The 14,797-nt window shown below is 39.3% G+C and overlaps 3 protein-coding genes across 6 annotated transcripts; 1 reads left to right on the top strand and 2 right to left on the bottom strand.

Moving 5' to 3' along the window:
* Window positions 1-1,144: 1,144 nt before the first annotated feature.
* LOC103996234 (nucleobase-ascorbate transporter 6) lies at window positions 1,145-6,377 on the top strand. 4 transcript variants are annotated; one of them, XM_065080357.1, is made up of 16 exons: window positions 1,194-1,229; window positions 1,372-1,484; window positions 1,566-1,748; window positions 2,231-2,328; window positions 2,432-2,608; window positions 2,692-2,792; window positions 2,887-2,962; window positions 3,121-3,180; window positions 3,325-3,509; window positions 3,623-3,719; window positions 3,806-3,892; window positions 3,981-4,039; window positions 4,145-4,236; window positions 5,576-5,653; window positions 5,740-5,900; window positions 5,983-6,377. In XM_065080357.1, the coding sequence occupies exons 3-16, from the start codon at window positions 1,643-1,645 to the stop codon at window positions 6,199-6,201; spliced, it is 1,596 nt and encodes a 531-aa protein (XP_064936429.1). In that variant the 5' UTR covers window positions 1,194-1,229; window positions 1,372-1,484; window positions 1,566-1,642; the 3' UTR covers window positions 6,202-6,377. The 4 variants fall into 4 exon arrangements, with proteins under 4 accessions (XP_009415381.2, XP_009415382.2, XP_009415383.2 ...); XM_009417106.3 differs by having other exon boundaries at window positions 1,145-1,458; window positions 1,545-1,748; XM_009417107.3 differs by having other exon boundaries at window positions 1,145-1,458; window positions 1,532-1,748.
* A 2,136-nt stretch (window positions 6,378-8,513) lies between these two features.
* LOC135588298 (protein PLASTID REDOX INSENSITIVE 2, chloroplastic-like) lies at window positions 8,514-10,096 on the bottom strand. Its single transcript, XM_065080356.1, has 3 exons — window positions 9,816-10,096; window positions 9,609-9,707; window positions 8,514-8,790 (listed from the first exon to the last, which is right to left on the bottom strand). The coding sequence occupies exons 1-3, from the start codon at window positions 10,029-10,031 to the stop codon at window positions 8,596-8,598; spliced, it is 510 nt and encodes a 169-aa protein (XP_064936428.1). The 5' UTR covers window positions 10,032-10,096; the 3' UTR covers window positions 8,514-8,595.
* Window positions 10,097-10,310: 214 nt separating this feature from the next.
* Window positions 10,311-13,956, bottom strand: LOC135588297 (LIM domain-containing protein WLIM1-like). The gene is made up of 5 exons (XM_065080355.1): window positions 13,679-13,956; window positions 11,405-11,501; window positions 11,290-11,333; window positions 11,129-11,218; window positions 10,311-10,745 (listed from the first exon to the last, which is right to left on the bottom strand). Exons 1-5 carry the CDS (start codon window positions 13,817-13,819, stop codon window positions 10,509-10,511), a joined length of 609 nt encoding a protein of 202 aa, XP_064936427.1. The 5' UTR covers window positions 13,820-13,956; the 3' UTR covers window positions 10,311-10,508.
* Window positions 13,957-14,797: the final 841 nt, after the last annotated feature.

Here is a 14,797-nt window from a genome sequence, read left to right as displayed (position 1 = left end):
CTTCAATAAGAATCAAAGATAATTTGCTAGAAGAAAACAGAAGAGATGCTGAGTGAGGATCTAAATCCTCTGCTTCATTAAGCCATGAATCATGAAATAAGGCATCAAAGATATGTAGATCACGAAAAACGTTGCCTGAATCAATAGGGATAATAATATTAGTGGATGAACCAACATTTACAATTTCTTTATCCGTGTAACAATCATCAATTACCAGAACTTTAATTTACAGCTCACATTAATGTTAATGTAAGATACATAAACATATTTTAGCTACTACCTAATCTAAGAGAGACATCATTTATTAGTTCACAAGGAGTAAGTACTACTATAAGTTCAAATAATGATTATAATAGAGTGATCATATGAGAAGAACATAAAGAATATTTTGGTTACATACTATATCATCACAATTTATAGTGGAACAATGAACTATTTTCAAACTTCATAAGGATAGATATCATATGCAAAATATCATCTTTAAGTACATTTAACAAATTAGCATGCAACTCTATCATCTGTTTGGCTTTAATTTTGTTGGGACAGTGCATGTCATATTAATCCTTGTCAAAGTAAAATCCATTCATGCCCAATGTGCTCACATTCATTACAACATTGGACATTTGCATGTGTGCCCATCTGTTATAATACCACACAATAAGGAGTTTGAAGCTCATCATACATGGGAAAGAACTTTCCTGAAACAATAAACATATGCATGTAGATGTAGTTGCACCTGATCATAACATCAGACATTTGCATGTGGATCCATCTATTATAACATCACACAATGGAAAATTTCAAGCTCATTGTGAACAGAAAAAGGAGGCTTGTCATGTTTCTAATGCTTTGAAGGTGGAGTTTGCAGAGTAGTTGGTCATTACAGTGCAAGTACAAATGGTTCAGTCACACATTGAAGTGGTTATTGAACTCTGGCAAAAATCCAACCTTTAGACTGTTTGCGGTACCTACACAACACAGTGGTTCCTGTGGAAGGCTTGGGAAGGCTTGGGATGAGTGTGGCGAAGGGTAGAGAACTTGGAAGGGTGATATTCTATAATCTTCTCCTCCGGTTGTTCTCTCTCTCTCTCTCTTTTTTAATATTATCACCTGGTTGGATTGCATATCCTTTTGGCCTCTTCCGTTCATTCCTCGAAGTGGAGGGTGTAGAGACGTGGCAATGTTTTCTTGAGCAAGAAGACCTGTCGAGATAAACCGCGGGGGCGGTGGTGAGTTTGCAGAAGATTCCTCTGAGCACAGACGAGAGACAGAGAGGGAGAGGGCAAGGAGTCATTTTGTTGAGTTCGCGATACTTTTTTAAGTCATCCGGGGGACGCCTCCTCACTGCTTTTTCCCTATCTTCTGCTCCAGATGAGGAGGGTGGCTGCGTATTCTTCTTCCTTTTCTTTTTCTTGAAGGATCTTCTGGTGGGATTGCGACTGCTATTTTGGCGTTTTGGTTGGTGAAAGATTGGATTTTGACGCGTAAGTCCTTCAAATATTGAAGTTTCCCTTCACATCTCGGAGAAAAGTTGCCTTTTTTAGGGGCGAGGAGAGTGTGCGCAGGGGGAGTGAGGTTTTCTGGCGATTTCTAGTGTTCTTGAAGTGGGTTTGTGAGGAGCACTTGGGAGAAGAAGTCAGATATGGCCGGAGCAGCGCCGCCGCCGAAGCAGGATGAGTTAGTGCCACATCCGGTGAAGGACCAACTGCCCAATGTTTTCTTCTGCATTACCAGTCCTCCTCCTTGGCGTAAGTTTTTCGTGTTCCGTCTCGTTTTCCTGTTCATTGGATGCTATTGACTCCCCTTCGGTTTGATGGATTTTAGTTGCAGCTTTGGTGCTTGTTGAACATTTTTGTAAATTCTTGTAGCAATTTCTGTTCCGCACACTTCTTTTCTGTTTTTTACTTTGGCTTCTCTGAATTTTCCACAATTTTTGTTGGTGGAGTGTGTAAATTGTCTTGCAAAAAGGGAAAAAAAATGACTTAATTGATTCCCCTTTTTTTGCTCCATTTAAAATAAAAAAAAAATACTTTTGTTCTTCTAAGTTTTCATCCGGATGATACTAAAAGACAGTTTTGGAGTTCTACCATGAAAGCTTTATGTGCCCATATCTGTGCTCTGTTGTTTCCTGGTTTGATTCTTGGTCAATGATCTCCCTTTTCTTTATTTTAACACCATGATCTAATGTTAGAATGATAACCTGATGTTAGCTTTGGTTTTTTTGATGCAGCTGAAGCGATTCTTCTTGGTTTCCAACATTACCTGGTTATGCTGGGAACTACTGTTATCATCCCCACAGCACTTGTTCCCCAGATGGGTGGAGGAAATGTGAGAATTCACACAGACGCACAAAATAAAGTTCGATTACGCAGTTCTTTAGGTTCTTCTTACGGTCGATGCCTTATGTGATATTGTATTTGTCAAAATCTAGGATGAGAAAGCAAGGGTAATCCAGACATTGCTGTTTGTGGCTGGTATTAACACTCTTTTCCAAACATTCTTCGGAACTCGCTTGCCGGCTGTGATGGGAGGGTCATACACCTTTGTCATGCCTACCATATCTATAATCTTAGCGGGGCGTTACAGTGATATCGCGGATCCTCATGAGGTTGCTACAAGATATTGGTTGGATTGGCACCTCTTTTTCATCATTCTGCAAAAAGTTGATGATTTTGTGTTGTTTCTATGCAGAAATTCCTGCGTATCATGCGTGGAACCCAGGGTGCACTAATTGTGGCTTCGACACTTCAAATTATTATTGGCTTCAGCGGGCTTTGGCGCAATGTAACAAGGTCAGTGTACTAATGTTATTTCCCTCTGATACCATATGACTTTATTCTAAGTGTTTTTTTCTTTTTGCTCTTTTCTTTTGTTTTTGATTTTTAGATTTTTAAGTCCACTGTCAGCGGTTCCTCTGGTCGCACTAGCTGGGTTTGGGCTCTATGAGCTTGGTTTTCCGGGGGTAAGGATTTACTCTGCTGGAGATTATGATATTATATTTATACTGCATTAGTGAGCTATCTTGGGATAATTGGTATTTTCTTATGTGCTTCTGGTTACTTCCAGTGAATGCTCTATCGTCGCTCTTGACAGTGGACCTAACCTTTCATGGCTATGCAGGTTTCCAAATGTGTCGAGATTGGCCTGCCGGTGATTGTTCTCTTAGTGATATTCTCACAGGTAACTCAGTCTGAAGAATGCAATGTAACTAATGCACATGATAATGCATATTTCCATTCGACTACTTTGCACTAATGTATGCATATCATGCACTGTTCTTTAATTAAAAGAATCATGATTGCTTGCTTTTATCTATGTCCTCAGTATCTTCCTCACGCTATGCATTCGGAGAGGCATGTCTTTGACAGATTTGCTGTCATATTTTCAATTGTGATTGTATGGCTATATGCATACTTGCTCACAGTTGGTGGGGCATATAGACATTCCCCGCCAAAGACACAACTGCATTGCCGTACCGATCGTTCTGGTCTTGTTGGTGGTGCTCCTTGGTAAGTCTTCATTTCCTTCTTTCTTTAGTTTTAACCTGATACTTGGACTGAAGTTGTCCTGGAGTAGCTGGAGTTGTATCATTAGTGGACTGTAATTTTATTTCCATGCATAGGATAAGAGTCCCATATCCATTTCAATGGGGAGCACCAACTTTCGATGCTGGTGAGGCTTTTGCAATGATGGCAGCTTCATTTGTGGCCCTTGTAGAGGTTGGGACACAACTCTATCTTACTGGAAAATTCTTTAAAACAGTGGAGTTGGCTGATCGATTTTTCTGATGTCTGTGCTTATGCAGTCCACTGGTACTTTTATGGCTGTCGCAAGGTATGCAAGTGCAACACCAGTTCCTCCTTCAGTTCTCAGTCGAGGCATTGGTTGGCAGGTGAGAATATCATCTCTGTTTGCGATGCAGTAACATGAACTTCGATCTATCTTGTTTTCTGAAATTTATAACACATTTTACTATTTAGGGTATCGGTATCTTGTTGGATGGATTATTTGGAACTGCAAATGGTTCATCAGTATCAGTGTAAGGATTATTTCAGGCATTCAGCTTTCTCGCATGCTTTCATGGCAGTTGAGAAATCTCTTTACTTTGTCTAAAAAAAATCTGAAACTCATCACACTTCTGCAGTGAAAATGCTGGTTTGCTGGCATTGACACGTGTCGGCAGTCGGAGGGTTGTGCAAATATCCGCAGGATTCATGATTTTCTTTTCCATTCTTGGTAAATTGTTCATATTTGTGATGTTTCTATCTGCAAAGGTGTTCACTCTAAATAAATTTGCTTCTACAAATAATTCACTCATAATGGTAGTTAGATGATGATGTTGTCTTGCATGTGTACCAAAGTTCATAAATGTTAGGCTCATAGCGGCTAATGAATTCACATCAATGATAATAATTTGAACCATTTTAGAATTTGGTCAGTTGCCTAATCAATTACATTGGTAATAAAATTCCCCAAAATGGACCAGGTATGTAGACTAAGATCTATCAGTACCCCGGCCTTTTTACTCATTCCAGCCATCCAAAAGAAAATCTAACATCTTTTAACCATTAATGTCTTAGTAGGATGAAGCATCGCAATAGGTATTAAAGGATATACTTTTGGTCAATCTAAACATAGTGTCTACCTTTAGCAATTGTCATTGTTTAATCCTCATCTTTATTCTTTAATATTGTTAGACTACTTTGATATTAATCTACACCTTTTCTATGTGTACCTTTCTTATCTATCAACACAAGCTGTGGACCTCCTCTTGGCCTATTTTTGTTTCATGTCGACCAAAACATCAACTCTTTGGGCTTTCAGTTAGTAATGATGCCATCTTCTTTGTGGGGTGTGGTAAGGTAGTCTCACATCTCTCTCGAATCCCTCCTCTCTGTGATGTCCTTTTGCTCTGACAATTCTCTCTCCTCTCTTCCTCCACAAATAGGCATTGTTGGCCAAATCCTCTCTCTCTCTCTCTCTCTCTCTCTCTCTCTCTCTCTCTCTCTAGCTCGCTCAATGCCCTACCAACTATATTTGCTGCTTCTTTTAGCCACTGATAAGCTCCGAGTATTGCAGCACTAGTCAGTTGCCTTAGAGACTTGCAACAGGTGTATAAGAGTTCTCTTTTTCTTTTGAACTGTTAAATATTGGAACTTTCACTTTTCTCGTTGTGCCAAGATAACATTATTAATCCTTGGCATGTATAGCCATGCTTTGCAAAGTGTGGTACATGATTCATACCTGTTCACCAGGTGTCTGTCATGTTACTACATCAAATCGGTATCCTTGAGTGAAATTTTACAGCATAGAATACATGTAATACAACTTTTTATATTTAAACTGTCTCCACATTTCTAGTTTTGTTTGCAACATAAGTAATTTGTACTGAACCTATGTTTTGTTTTCTTAAGTTTCCCTTTCAAAATGGTAGCAGAAATTAAGATATGCATTTTAATGAAGCATGATCAAGGATGACATAAATGTGGGAATTCGGTTCAGTTTAAGTGTCTTCAATTACTGATTTGACCGTTTTTCTTCTGTCGACTGAGCTAATCATGTGTCTTTGTGGTAGGGAAATTTGGAGCAGTTTTTGCATCCATTCCTGCACCAATTTTTGCAGCTCTTTACTGTCTTTTCTTTGCATATGTTGGTAAGTACAATGTACTAAACATCTTGCCATCCCCATTAGTGATAACTTTTGATGATTATTGGATTCACTGTGTAATATATTGACAGGTGCTGCAGGTCTTAGTTTCCTTCAGTTCTGCAATCTTAACAGCTTCCGAACTAAATTCATCTTAGGATTCTCTGTTTTCATGGGTTTGTCGGTTCCACAGTACTTCAACGAATACACTTCTGTTGCTGGTTATGGTCCGGTCCACACTGGAGCAAGATGGGTACGTTAAAAACCACATCTAGCACTCCCATACTTTAGTTTGTCTGGTAGCCAGTATACTGATGATCCTTCCTTTTCTCTAGTTCAATGATATCATTAATGTGATATTCTCTTCGAAGCCATTTGTGGCGGGCTTTGTGGCATTTCTCCTGGACAATACCCTCCATCGCCATGACAGTGCTGTAAGGAAAGACAGGGGTTTTCATTGGTGGCACAAGTTCCGATCCTTCATGGGCGACACTAGAAGTGAGGAATTCTACTCATTGCCTTGTAATCTCAATAAGTTCTTTCCATCAGTGTGAGCTTCATGGACTAACAATTGTTCACGATACATCACATCTTGTCCTTTTGGAGAGGTTTTGGGTCATGTTCTAGTGGATCTCTCTTTGTTTTGGTCCAGGGGAAAACTTATGATATAAATGTATCCTTGAGGATTTGCCTGTTAAAATTTACCTTTAATATATGTTTAATTTGTATATGTCAGAGTAAACACAGATCCATATGTGCTAGATGTTGCTACCTTATTTTTCATGTTGGCTCTAAATTCTGAATATGTTTTGTTGGTTGAACAATTTCAGCTCATAATATTAACATAATTTGCATGTGATGACAAATCCAAGTCAAGTTAGGAAAAAAAGAATGCTGACCAAGATAGTGGTTCTTTTGACTGCTTTAGGGTTGACCATGCTGTCAACCAGATGAACTTTGTTTTTGCTGCAGCTGAAGGCTGAAGACCTGGTTTTGGTCTTCAGCTAAAAATACCTTTGGAGATTGGTCTGCTCAAGGAACTGCTGATTTGAAAGGCTGACAAGTTAATCTATATGTTTATTCCTGCTTGCAATTGTGTTTCTTTCAATTCTCTGTCATTTCACAAGTCAGCATGTGGATTGAATCCTATGATATGATCTAGCAACCAGAACAGTGAGAGGTATCATGTGTCTGTGGTCCAACCACTGAATCATGTGACAAGTCAAATTGCATATTTAGTTCCCCAGTCTTATTCTTGTAAACAGAGAAAGTTATAAAATGTTTCTTCAATTTATTTGGATACCCTTTTGTATTCAAGAATCCAACTTTTGCACTTGAGATCTTTGTGGTGGCAGCTGCAAGCCCGCAGTGATGGAGCTTTAGGTGCACAGAGAGTACCACTACTTACAGAAATCAATGCATTATGGAGGCCTGAAGTCATTATCTTTTCTGTTGGTCAAAGAGTGACGGGGGAAAGAATGTTGTGGGAAGACATTACGAAGGTCTCATGGGTCGATCACAAGAAAGCCATATCTGAAACCTGACACAGTTTTGTACTTGTGTTGCAGTTAGTCTAAGAAAGTAGATCATATTGGTGTAATCATCAGATCTGCCCAAGTGTGCCCACTTCTCATGCTCACATGCACTCTTTGGATTCTTTGCTGTTGTTACTTTGCCCAGGAGCACTTCTGCAGACAAAGTAAACTACTGACACTACTGCATCTCCGCTGATAACCAGCTGAGAGACACTAGAGTTCAAGGTTGATTCATGTCCCTTAACGAGAAGCAAGTTTTTGAGGACTAGAATCTCTTGATTCAGTGGCATTAGATTTAGTAGTGGATGTAAGATGTAGAATCAACCAAAACTGAACCCAAGCTTGATCAGAATGTAGTTCTCATTCTGATGTATAAAACTGACATGGGAAAATACAAGGTTTAGTGTAATCACCAGCAACACGTTGCTGTTTGATGACCACTTCATCTTTGCTAGTTGTTCTATTGAGAGAGAGAGAGAGAGAGAGAGAGAGAGAGAGAGAGAGAGAGAGTTGGATGCAGCAAAAGTGGTGACACAACACCTCGGAGGGAGGGTGATTTGGTTTTGATTCCAAGTTTTATGAAACTGGAATCATTGGTTCCAAACTGACAATTCGGGTTTGACGATTAAAAGAAAAAAAACTTTGACATTTGACCAACAGTTGGGCTCAAACTTCAATAGCAAGCTTCAGTAAAGGATTGTCAACGACAAGAAGGGGTTGCCAATAGCAAGTTTCGATAAGACACTGATCTCTTGAGAAATCCATCGGGTGAGACAGAGAAAAAAATACTACAAGTAGACTTCCCTGAACCAAGCTAAAACCCCCAACCTACTTCTCTAAGGAGTCACTCGTGCAGCTAATCACCCAGTAACTGAAAGAATGATGGAGGTTTTCACTATTCAGATGGTAGGCATCTGGGGGATATGAAAGAAACAAAATTCTAGAGAAGTCTCTGTGCAGTAATCTAGATAATATCAGTAATCACAGCAGAAAAAAGATAAATCTTGAAAGAGTTCGAGATTCATCTAGGGAATGACATGGTAGTATGTTGCTGGTTATGAATAGGAGAAAAGTCAAGAGAGTCTCCTTATAATGATGCAATAATCAATATTCAGAAACAAAAATAAATGACCAGGAACTTATGGAACATGAAATTGCATTTTGAGGAGCCTCTATGAGAGAAGAGAAGTCCTCTTTGGCTCTTTATATAGCCTGATTCTCCAACTCTTTGATCAATGTGGAACAAAACCAATATGAGACTAAATATGACCTTATTAGAAAGAAAACAAGACAATAGAGATGCAGAATCATGGCATGTGGAAACTCATAGATGATTCAATACTTTTAATTCTTAAAATTGCTATGTTCTAGAAACTAGTCAAAGATGGTCAAGGTGACCTGAATGTGCGATGGTTACTGAGATTGCTGGAAAGTCCAGGTCTCCCAGTCCTGATTGACATAGTTTTGTGCCCACAAGAGAGCTGCCCTTGCTGCTACAGGAGCCCCAGGAAGTTTCTTCTCCTTTAGTGCAAGCAACATCTCAGTGAAAGGTTCCACCAACAATGTCCCAGGGCCTCCATACTCCTTATGTAAGAAGTTGCTGAATATCTAGATTAAAGGGCACAAAAAAGATGCTGTTAAGATTTTGATAATTAGGTAAATTAATATCCCTTTAAACAATCTTATAAAACAAAGCCATGCACATGCCACTTGTATATTAGACAAAACATGAACATCGAGCACGGTTGTGTGAAGGGGCTTCTTCAATGATCTTTGGGAAGAAAAAATTGATAGCATAAAACCATGTATAGCAAGGAATGACCATCTCTCATATACCAAGATCAGCAAAGGCAGAAATACGTTGACTGTTTCAAGTCCTTCCTGTGGAGATTCTATTACTCAGGCAAATTGGATACAGGCATTGATCCCAAATATGTTGATTAGTGTGCCTTGATCTTGATTATAATCTATGGACTCGATATTGTTAATGAAAATAACATAGGTTGGTCAAACTATTAATATCTGATTGCAGTCCCAAGATCCCATATAATTTTGATCTAAACAGTTCATAATGGTTTCCACTATACTGGTTTGATCGATCATTGCTAAGGAAGACAAATTTAGCAGATTGGGTGCGTTGTTGAATTGTACAAAAAAACTGATTTTTCTACTGAAGTATGATAGCCCAAGACTGCCAGTGTCACAGTTCAATTGCTGGATAGGATGCATAAACCCTTTCTTAATTGAATGAACTGCCCTCTAAATGGCTATAAGTGACATCACTTTAGTTTCCAAACCACGGGTTTTATCAGTACTCTTAACTAGCCACTCCCAAATTTTGTGATCTCAAAATCAAATCTTGACAACGAGAGTGATAAAGCAACCAAATGCACAACATCAAAGACGAAGAGTACGCGATCACCAACCTCCCCACAGAGTTCCACTACGGTATCCACGTCGTCGCCGAAGATTTCCTTACTCTTGAGAAGCTTCCTCCGAAGGTCATCCTCGAACTTCCGAGTCTCCTGCAAAGTAAAAAATCAACCGTAAAACGTTTGTTCCCAAAACCAAGCAGTTTTGAATATAAAAAAGCCCGCACATAATAACGTAAACAAATGGGGAAGACAAATTACAGCTTTGGCGAATTCGGGGATCGGGTCGGGGTAGACGTAGACAGGCCGCCGCCATGCCGCCCGGAAAGGACTCCTGGAGGAGGTATTGAGGGGAATGGGTACCGAAGACGGGAAGGAGAGGATTGGTTGTCTCGCGAACGGAGGAGGAGAAGGCCGAGATGAGGCGACAGGCGGATGGGAGAAAGAGAAGGGAAGAGATAAAGAGCGAAGGCTCATCGGAGTCCAATACACAACCCAACATATTCCGTATGGTTTGTGTCGAGTCGTAGTTAAATACAAGTCCAACCCGACCCCTAAAATAAATGTAAAATTACATTTTTATCCCTGTAAGAGCTAAGAAATGTGCTTAACTAAACCTTAATGTTTAGCCAATCCAACTCAGGTCAAGTGAGCACTGTTCTACATGAATCATATGCTCCTCCTGCTTTCCATACTTCAGTTAGTCTGCATGTGAAGAAACATTTGTTGCCCAATTCAGTAACTTCAGTGACTCCATAAAAAAACTGTTCATCAACTATTATGACTCCATAATACAGCTCAAACAGACATTGATTTATGCAACTCACACATCAAAAGAATATGAACAAAGACAAAGTTCTTCCAAAGCTTAGTACTAGCAACTGGTTGTCACACTATCATGTAAGTGGCTTGGGAAAAATTGAAGCACAAGGCCTTGAAGAACACTGGAGAGGTTTATGCAACTTGGACACCTTCAACAAGAACTTTATCAGCAGGCAATGTTATGTCTTCATGCTTCTCTTCAACCTTGCTGAAGCTGCTGAAATTGCCCTTGGTCATAAATAGCTGAGCATGGTGGTGCTTGCAGTAAAGTCTTCCCTCATGTGTGATGAAGTTAGATGGGCTAATGGTGCAGCCTCCATGGCTGCACCTGAAGCAGGGCCTGTGGTATGAGTTTCCATCAACAGCCACCTGAACACAAGAAAATAATGCCAAATTTATGATCTACTAAAATATATTCTGTAAATTATTCAATACAGTTGCTGAATGTGCATCACAATTTCATGCAAATCAGATAAATTTGTATGAGAAATTTCTTGACCAAGTCCTCAAATTTTGCACTTTGCAGTTCAACATACAAATAGTGACTCTCAATAAAATGAGTTCGATATACATTAAACACTAGATTGAAGTCAACTTTATTCTTGCTATTAAGCTTATGCATTTAGATCTCATAGATAAAACACAAAGGCTCAAGTTGAAGGATAAAATTGATAGACTGAGGAAAAATACATGATTTAACAGATCTAATTTCTCTTCATATTTCAGGAGAATAATATGAACATCAGACATACCTTCTCAATTGGATACACTGTTTTCTTGCACTCAACACATTTGTCTTGTGTCCCGAGAAAAATAGTCGAGTACCGGTTATTAGCAATGCCCTGCAGCATAAGAGAAAAATAAGAAGATTGCGATGGATCGATTTGGTTTAAGCGTATCAAAGCTATACTACCTGTTGACCGATAGATCTGTCTATCTTAGAAGATTTCGGAGCACCTACACAAATGAAAGAGTTTCTTTTCAGCATATGAACATGACAACGTATCATATAAAAGAGTGTTGTATACCTTCGAAAATTTTATCCAGGCTGCCGGTCATTTTGAAGAGTTGGTCATAGTGAGGCTTGCAGTAAAGAACTCCATCAATGGAGCTATAATTGCTGAACTGCAATATGAAATCAAGATTTATTCAATCGGTATATGCAAAATTACAAGGTTAAAAGATCAAAAGCTGAATATCTTGAATAACCAATGTCATGACATTCAGCAAGTGAAAATTTCATCGCATGTTTTACATGTCAAATACAAAGAACTTAACCTAAATTAGAGTATTAAGGCCTTGTTGAAGAAAGGAAGAAGACTTAAGTAGCACCGAGACACTGATTTCACAGAACTCAAACTTTACGTTTGATGACCTGATCTTTATTGCCCATCCTTATTGAATAACAATTCAGTTTAATATACAGTCACAAACAAAAGCCTTCTGTTTACATCTTGCACCAATGAACAATAAACCACATATAAGGATATATAAGGAAGCCTGAAAGAAACCAGATGACAATACTAAAATGCCTAACAAATGACACTCTGAAAGACTCTCATAAGGTACCTTATGGTAGCTACAAATGCATTTGTCTCAGTGTCCACACCTCTGATGTACTCACATGGCTCGTAGTAATGGATTGGTTAAGGAGATTTATAAATACCTTTTACAAGCTAACAGAGATTTAGGAAGCCGTGTATTTCTCCAAAGATGAGGGTTTCCATTTCATTCACACTTTGATGAACTTATTTAGCTTTAGCATCCATGAATCATGTCGCATAAAATTCAGTACAGATCAATGCAATTGGGGGCTTAATTTTTTGATCCAAGGATTAATGAATCCTTGAAGGCTTGGTCAAATAAAAAAAGAGGATTATCAAGAATAGGTCTCCTCCAAGTCGGGTCTCGAAATACTCTTCATGCTTTGAACTAAATCTGTTTACGATACTTTGTGTTCATCACATGACTTATTTATACAAAAGCATATGATTTTTCTTTGCTATGAATGTTGAGTCAACTAGAATTAACCCCCATCAACAATATCATATTCATTATTGTAACATTTTCTATGGAAAGAGAGAGGAAAAGAAAAAAGATTGTAATCATCAGACACTACCTACTGACATATTCCTATTATCAAGAAAAAACATGCAGGAGAAATGAGCAATCTAACTGATCATTTTTCAGGCAAGTGAGGATCTTATAAAGAATAACAAAGTCAAAAATTCATGAGGGCTATGAATGCGATTTTTGGACATCATTTACTCAATTTATCAGGTTTCGGAGTAGTTGCGAAGAAGCAGAGGATTCATGCACAAAGGCAACAGAGTTCCATGACAGAGCACAGAAAAGATAACATCATGTCTAGACAAGAGAGTGTGATCCTCAATTCTTGTAATAGACCCCAATTTCTTTGTAAACAAAAAAGGCAGTATAATTATGAGCAGCTAACAACATTAATCACAGAGGAACAGGGATAAATCATAAAAAAAGAAAGAAAGAAAAATAAGAAGAGAGAGAGAGAGAGAGAGTAAGGTTTTCCAAGCCACTTAAAGAGGTGACTAATTCAATGACCATCATATGATATGCAAGAATCAAAATGATCAGACATTAGATGATATCTCTCTTCCTCATATTTCCTCAGCTAGAAATACAAAAAGGAAGAATATATTGATAATGGAAAAAAATAATACATGATCAAGCCAATACCTCTAGTATATATCCATGAATTAAACCGAGAAACACATAACTCCGAGAAAAATGGTTTCAAACACAGGAACAGAAACCAGGACGAAAACATGTTCAAGACAAGAACACAAAGGAATACATACAAGAGGGGGAAAAAAAAAAAACAAAAAGGTATAAGATTTTGTATTTCTTAGCAAGAAACACGAGAAGAATGAAAAGTTTGTTGAAGAAGAAGAAGATAATGAATGATCAAGTCAAACTCCACTAGAAGAATATTTTCAGAGATCAACCGAGAAACGTATACACAATTCTGTTCATACAGAGGAAAGATTAGGTTTCAACACAGGAACAGGAACTGGAAAGGCAAGGATATGTTGAAGACAAGGAAACAAAAGAAAAAGGAATTGGGTTTATAATTCTTTATTAGCTAGAGATGCAAAAGGTTAGAAAAATTTTGTTGAATGCATGATCAAGTCCAATATCCAAAGATCAAATCGTACATACTCAATTTTGAACACACGGAGAAGAAAGAGGTTCCAACACAGGAACAGAAACAGCAAGGAAACCAAAGAACACATCCAAGATGGCAGTGAGAAGAGCACCGAGATGACCTTGAGGGTTCCTTTGCAGTGGTGGCACCGGAAGCAAGCTCTGTGGTAGATCCTGCCGTCGGCGGCAAGCTGGTCCACTAAGTACACCGTCTTCTGGCACGCTTGGCACTTCTGCGTCGTCCCACCAAACATCGATGCCATCTCTCTCTCTCTCTCTCTCTCTCACAACGGCAACAGGACTCTCTCTTTCTCTCTCAATCTCACGACGGCAACAGGAAGTGAGAACTAACAGCAAGGGAATTCTCTTGTACCGTTGTACCGATGACAAGAGACACCAGCACAGAGGCTTGTCTGCCTGTGGATTTGGGCTTGGCCTTTTCTTCGGTAGGATTACAGCTCAGCGACGCACAACAACAAGAAGTGCAACACGAAAGTTTACATGCTTCTCCGTATGAGAAGATGGGTGAGTGATTGCTGCTTTCAGTGCTTTAAGGTAGTGTTGCCGCCATTATTCTACTAAATCCACGATGACCTTGCCATCTGCCACGCCATCGCCGCCCTAGCCGCGACAAGACACCTTTCGTTGTCGTCAAACCGCCGTGGGATTCCTTTCGGCCGAAACTGCTCATGGATTGTCTTTCCGTCGCATGGACGGCGCCGCCGTGGGCCGCCACCCAACTTTTGTTCTCCATGCTCTACCGTTCATAAATAACATTTTTTATCCCTGATTTCTTCCAAATTGATAATTTTTTCTTCGATTATGCGACCTTTTATAAACTCTAACATCATAAAAGTATATATATATATATATATATATATATAAGAATGATGTGGTGAGTAGGATGATGAGGTGGCCGCACCCTCAGGAAGAAATACTGGTCGACGTCGGTTGGGCTGGCGGGATCAATTGGGCCCTTGCGAGAGGATGTTGATCAGCGTTCCTCGATATGTCGACCCGAGTGTCGTTTGTGATGGGTCATGTCCCTCCGACTTCGGGGTGAATGGTAGCGCGTCCTCATGCACTGGATGGTGATTGTCGGGTTGAGACGCTTGCCACTCGGGGGGTGATTGTCTTTCTACAAAAATGGCATCCGTTGGGTGTTCCTCGATTTCAGCCCCTTCGACGAGTAAGTTATTAGAGTGTTTTTGTATTATTTCTTCCTCCTCTTGGTCGGATAT

The sequence above is a fragment of the Musa acuminata genome, chromosome BXJ1-8, assembly GCF_036884655.1.
Source record: "Musa acuminata AAA Group cultivar baxijiao chromosome BXJ1-8, Cavendish_Baxijiao_AAA, whole genome shotgun sequence".
Lineage (NCBI taxonomy): Eukaryota > Viridiplantae > Streptophyta > Magnoliopsida > Zingiberales > Musaceae > Musa > Musa acuminata.
This window is presented reverse-complemented; position numbering and strand designations above follow the sequence as displayed.

Excerpts from the sequence above, each read along its gene's own strand:
- LOC103996234 (XM_009417106.3), top strand. The coding sequence starts at position 1,643 with ATGGCCGGAGCAGCGCCGCCGCCGAAGCAGGATGAGTTAGTGCCACAT. Across the intron at positions 3,181-3,324 it reads TCTTAGTGATATTCTCACAG|TATCTTCCTCACGCTATGCA; the intron begins GTAACTCAGTCT and ends CTATGTCCTCAG. Across the intron at positions 3,893-3,980 it reads GTCGAGGCATTGGTTGGCAG|GGTATCGGTATCTTGTTGGA; the intron begins GTGAGAATATCA and ends TTTACTATTTAG.
- LOC135588297 (XM_065080355.1), bottom strand. The coding sequence starts at position 13,819 with ATGGCATCGATGTTTGGTGGGACGACGCAGAAGTGCCAAGCGTGCCAG. Across the intron at positions 11,334-11,404 it reads CCTGGATAAAATTTTCGAAG|GTGCTCCGAAATCTTCTAAG; the intron begins GTATACAACACT and ends TCATTTGTGTAG. Across the intron at positions 11,219-11,289 it reads ACAGATCTATCGGTCAACAG|GGCATTGCTAATAACCGGTA; the intron begins GTAGTATAGCTT and ends CTTATGCTGCAG.
- LOC135588298 (XM_065080356.1), bottom strand. The coding sequence starts at position 10,031 with ATGAGCCTTCGCTCTTTATCTCTTCCCTTCTCTTTCTCCCATCCGCCT. Across the intron at positions 9,708-9,815 it reads TCCCCGAATTCGCCAAAGCT|GAGACTCGGAAGTTCGAGGA; the intron begins GTAATTTGTCTT and ends TTTACTTTGCAG. Across the intron at positions 8,791-9,608 it reads TAGTGGAACTCTGTGGGGAG|ATATTCAGCAACTTCTTACA; the intron begins GTTGGTGATCGC and ends CCTTTAATCTAG.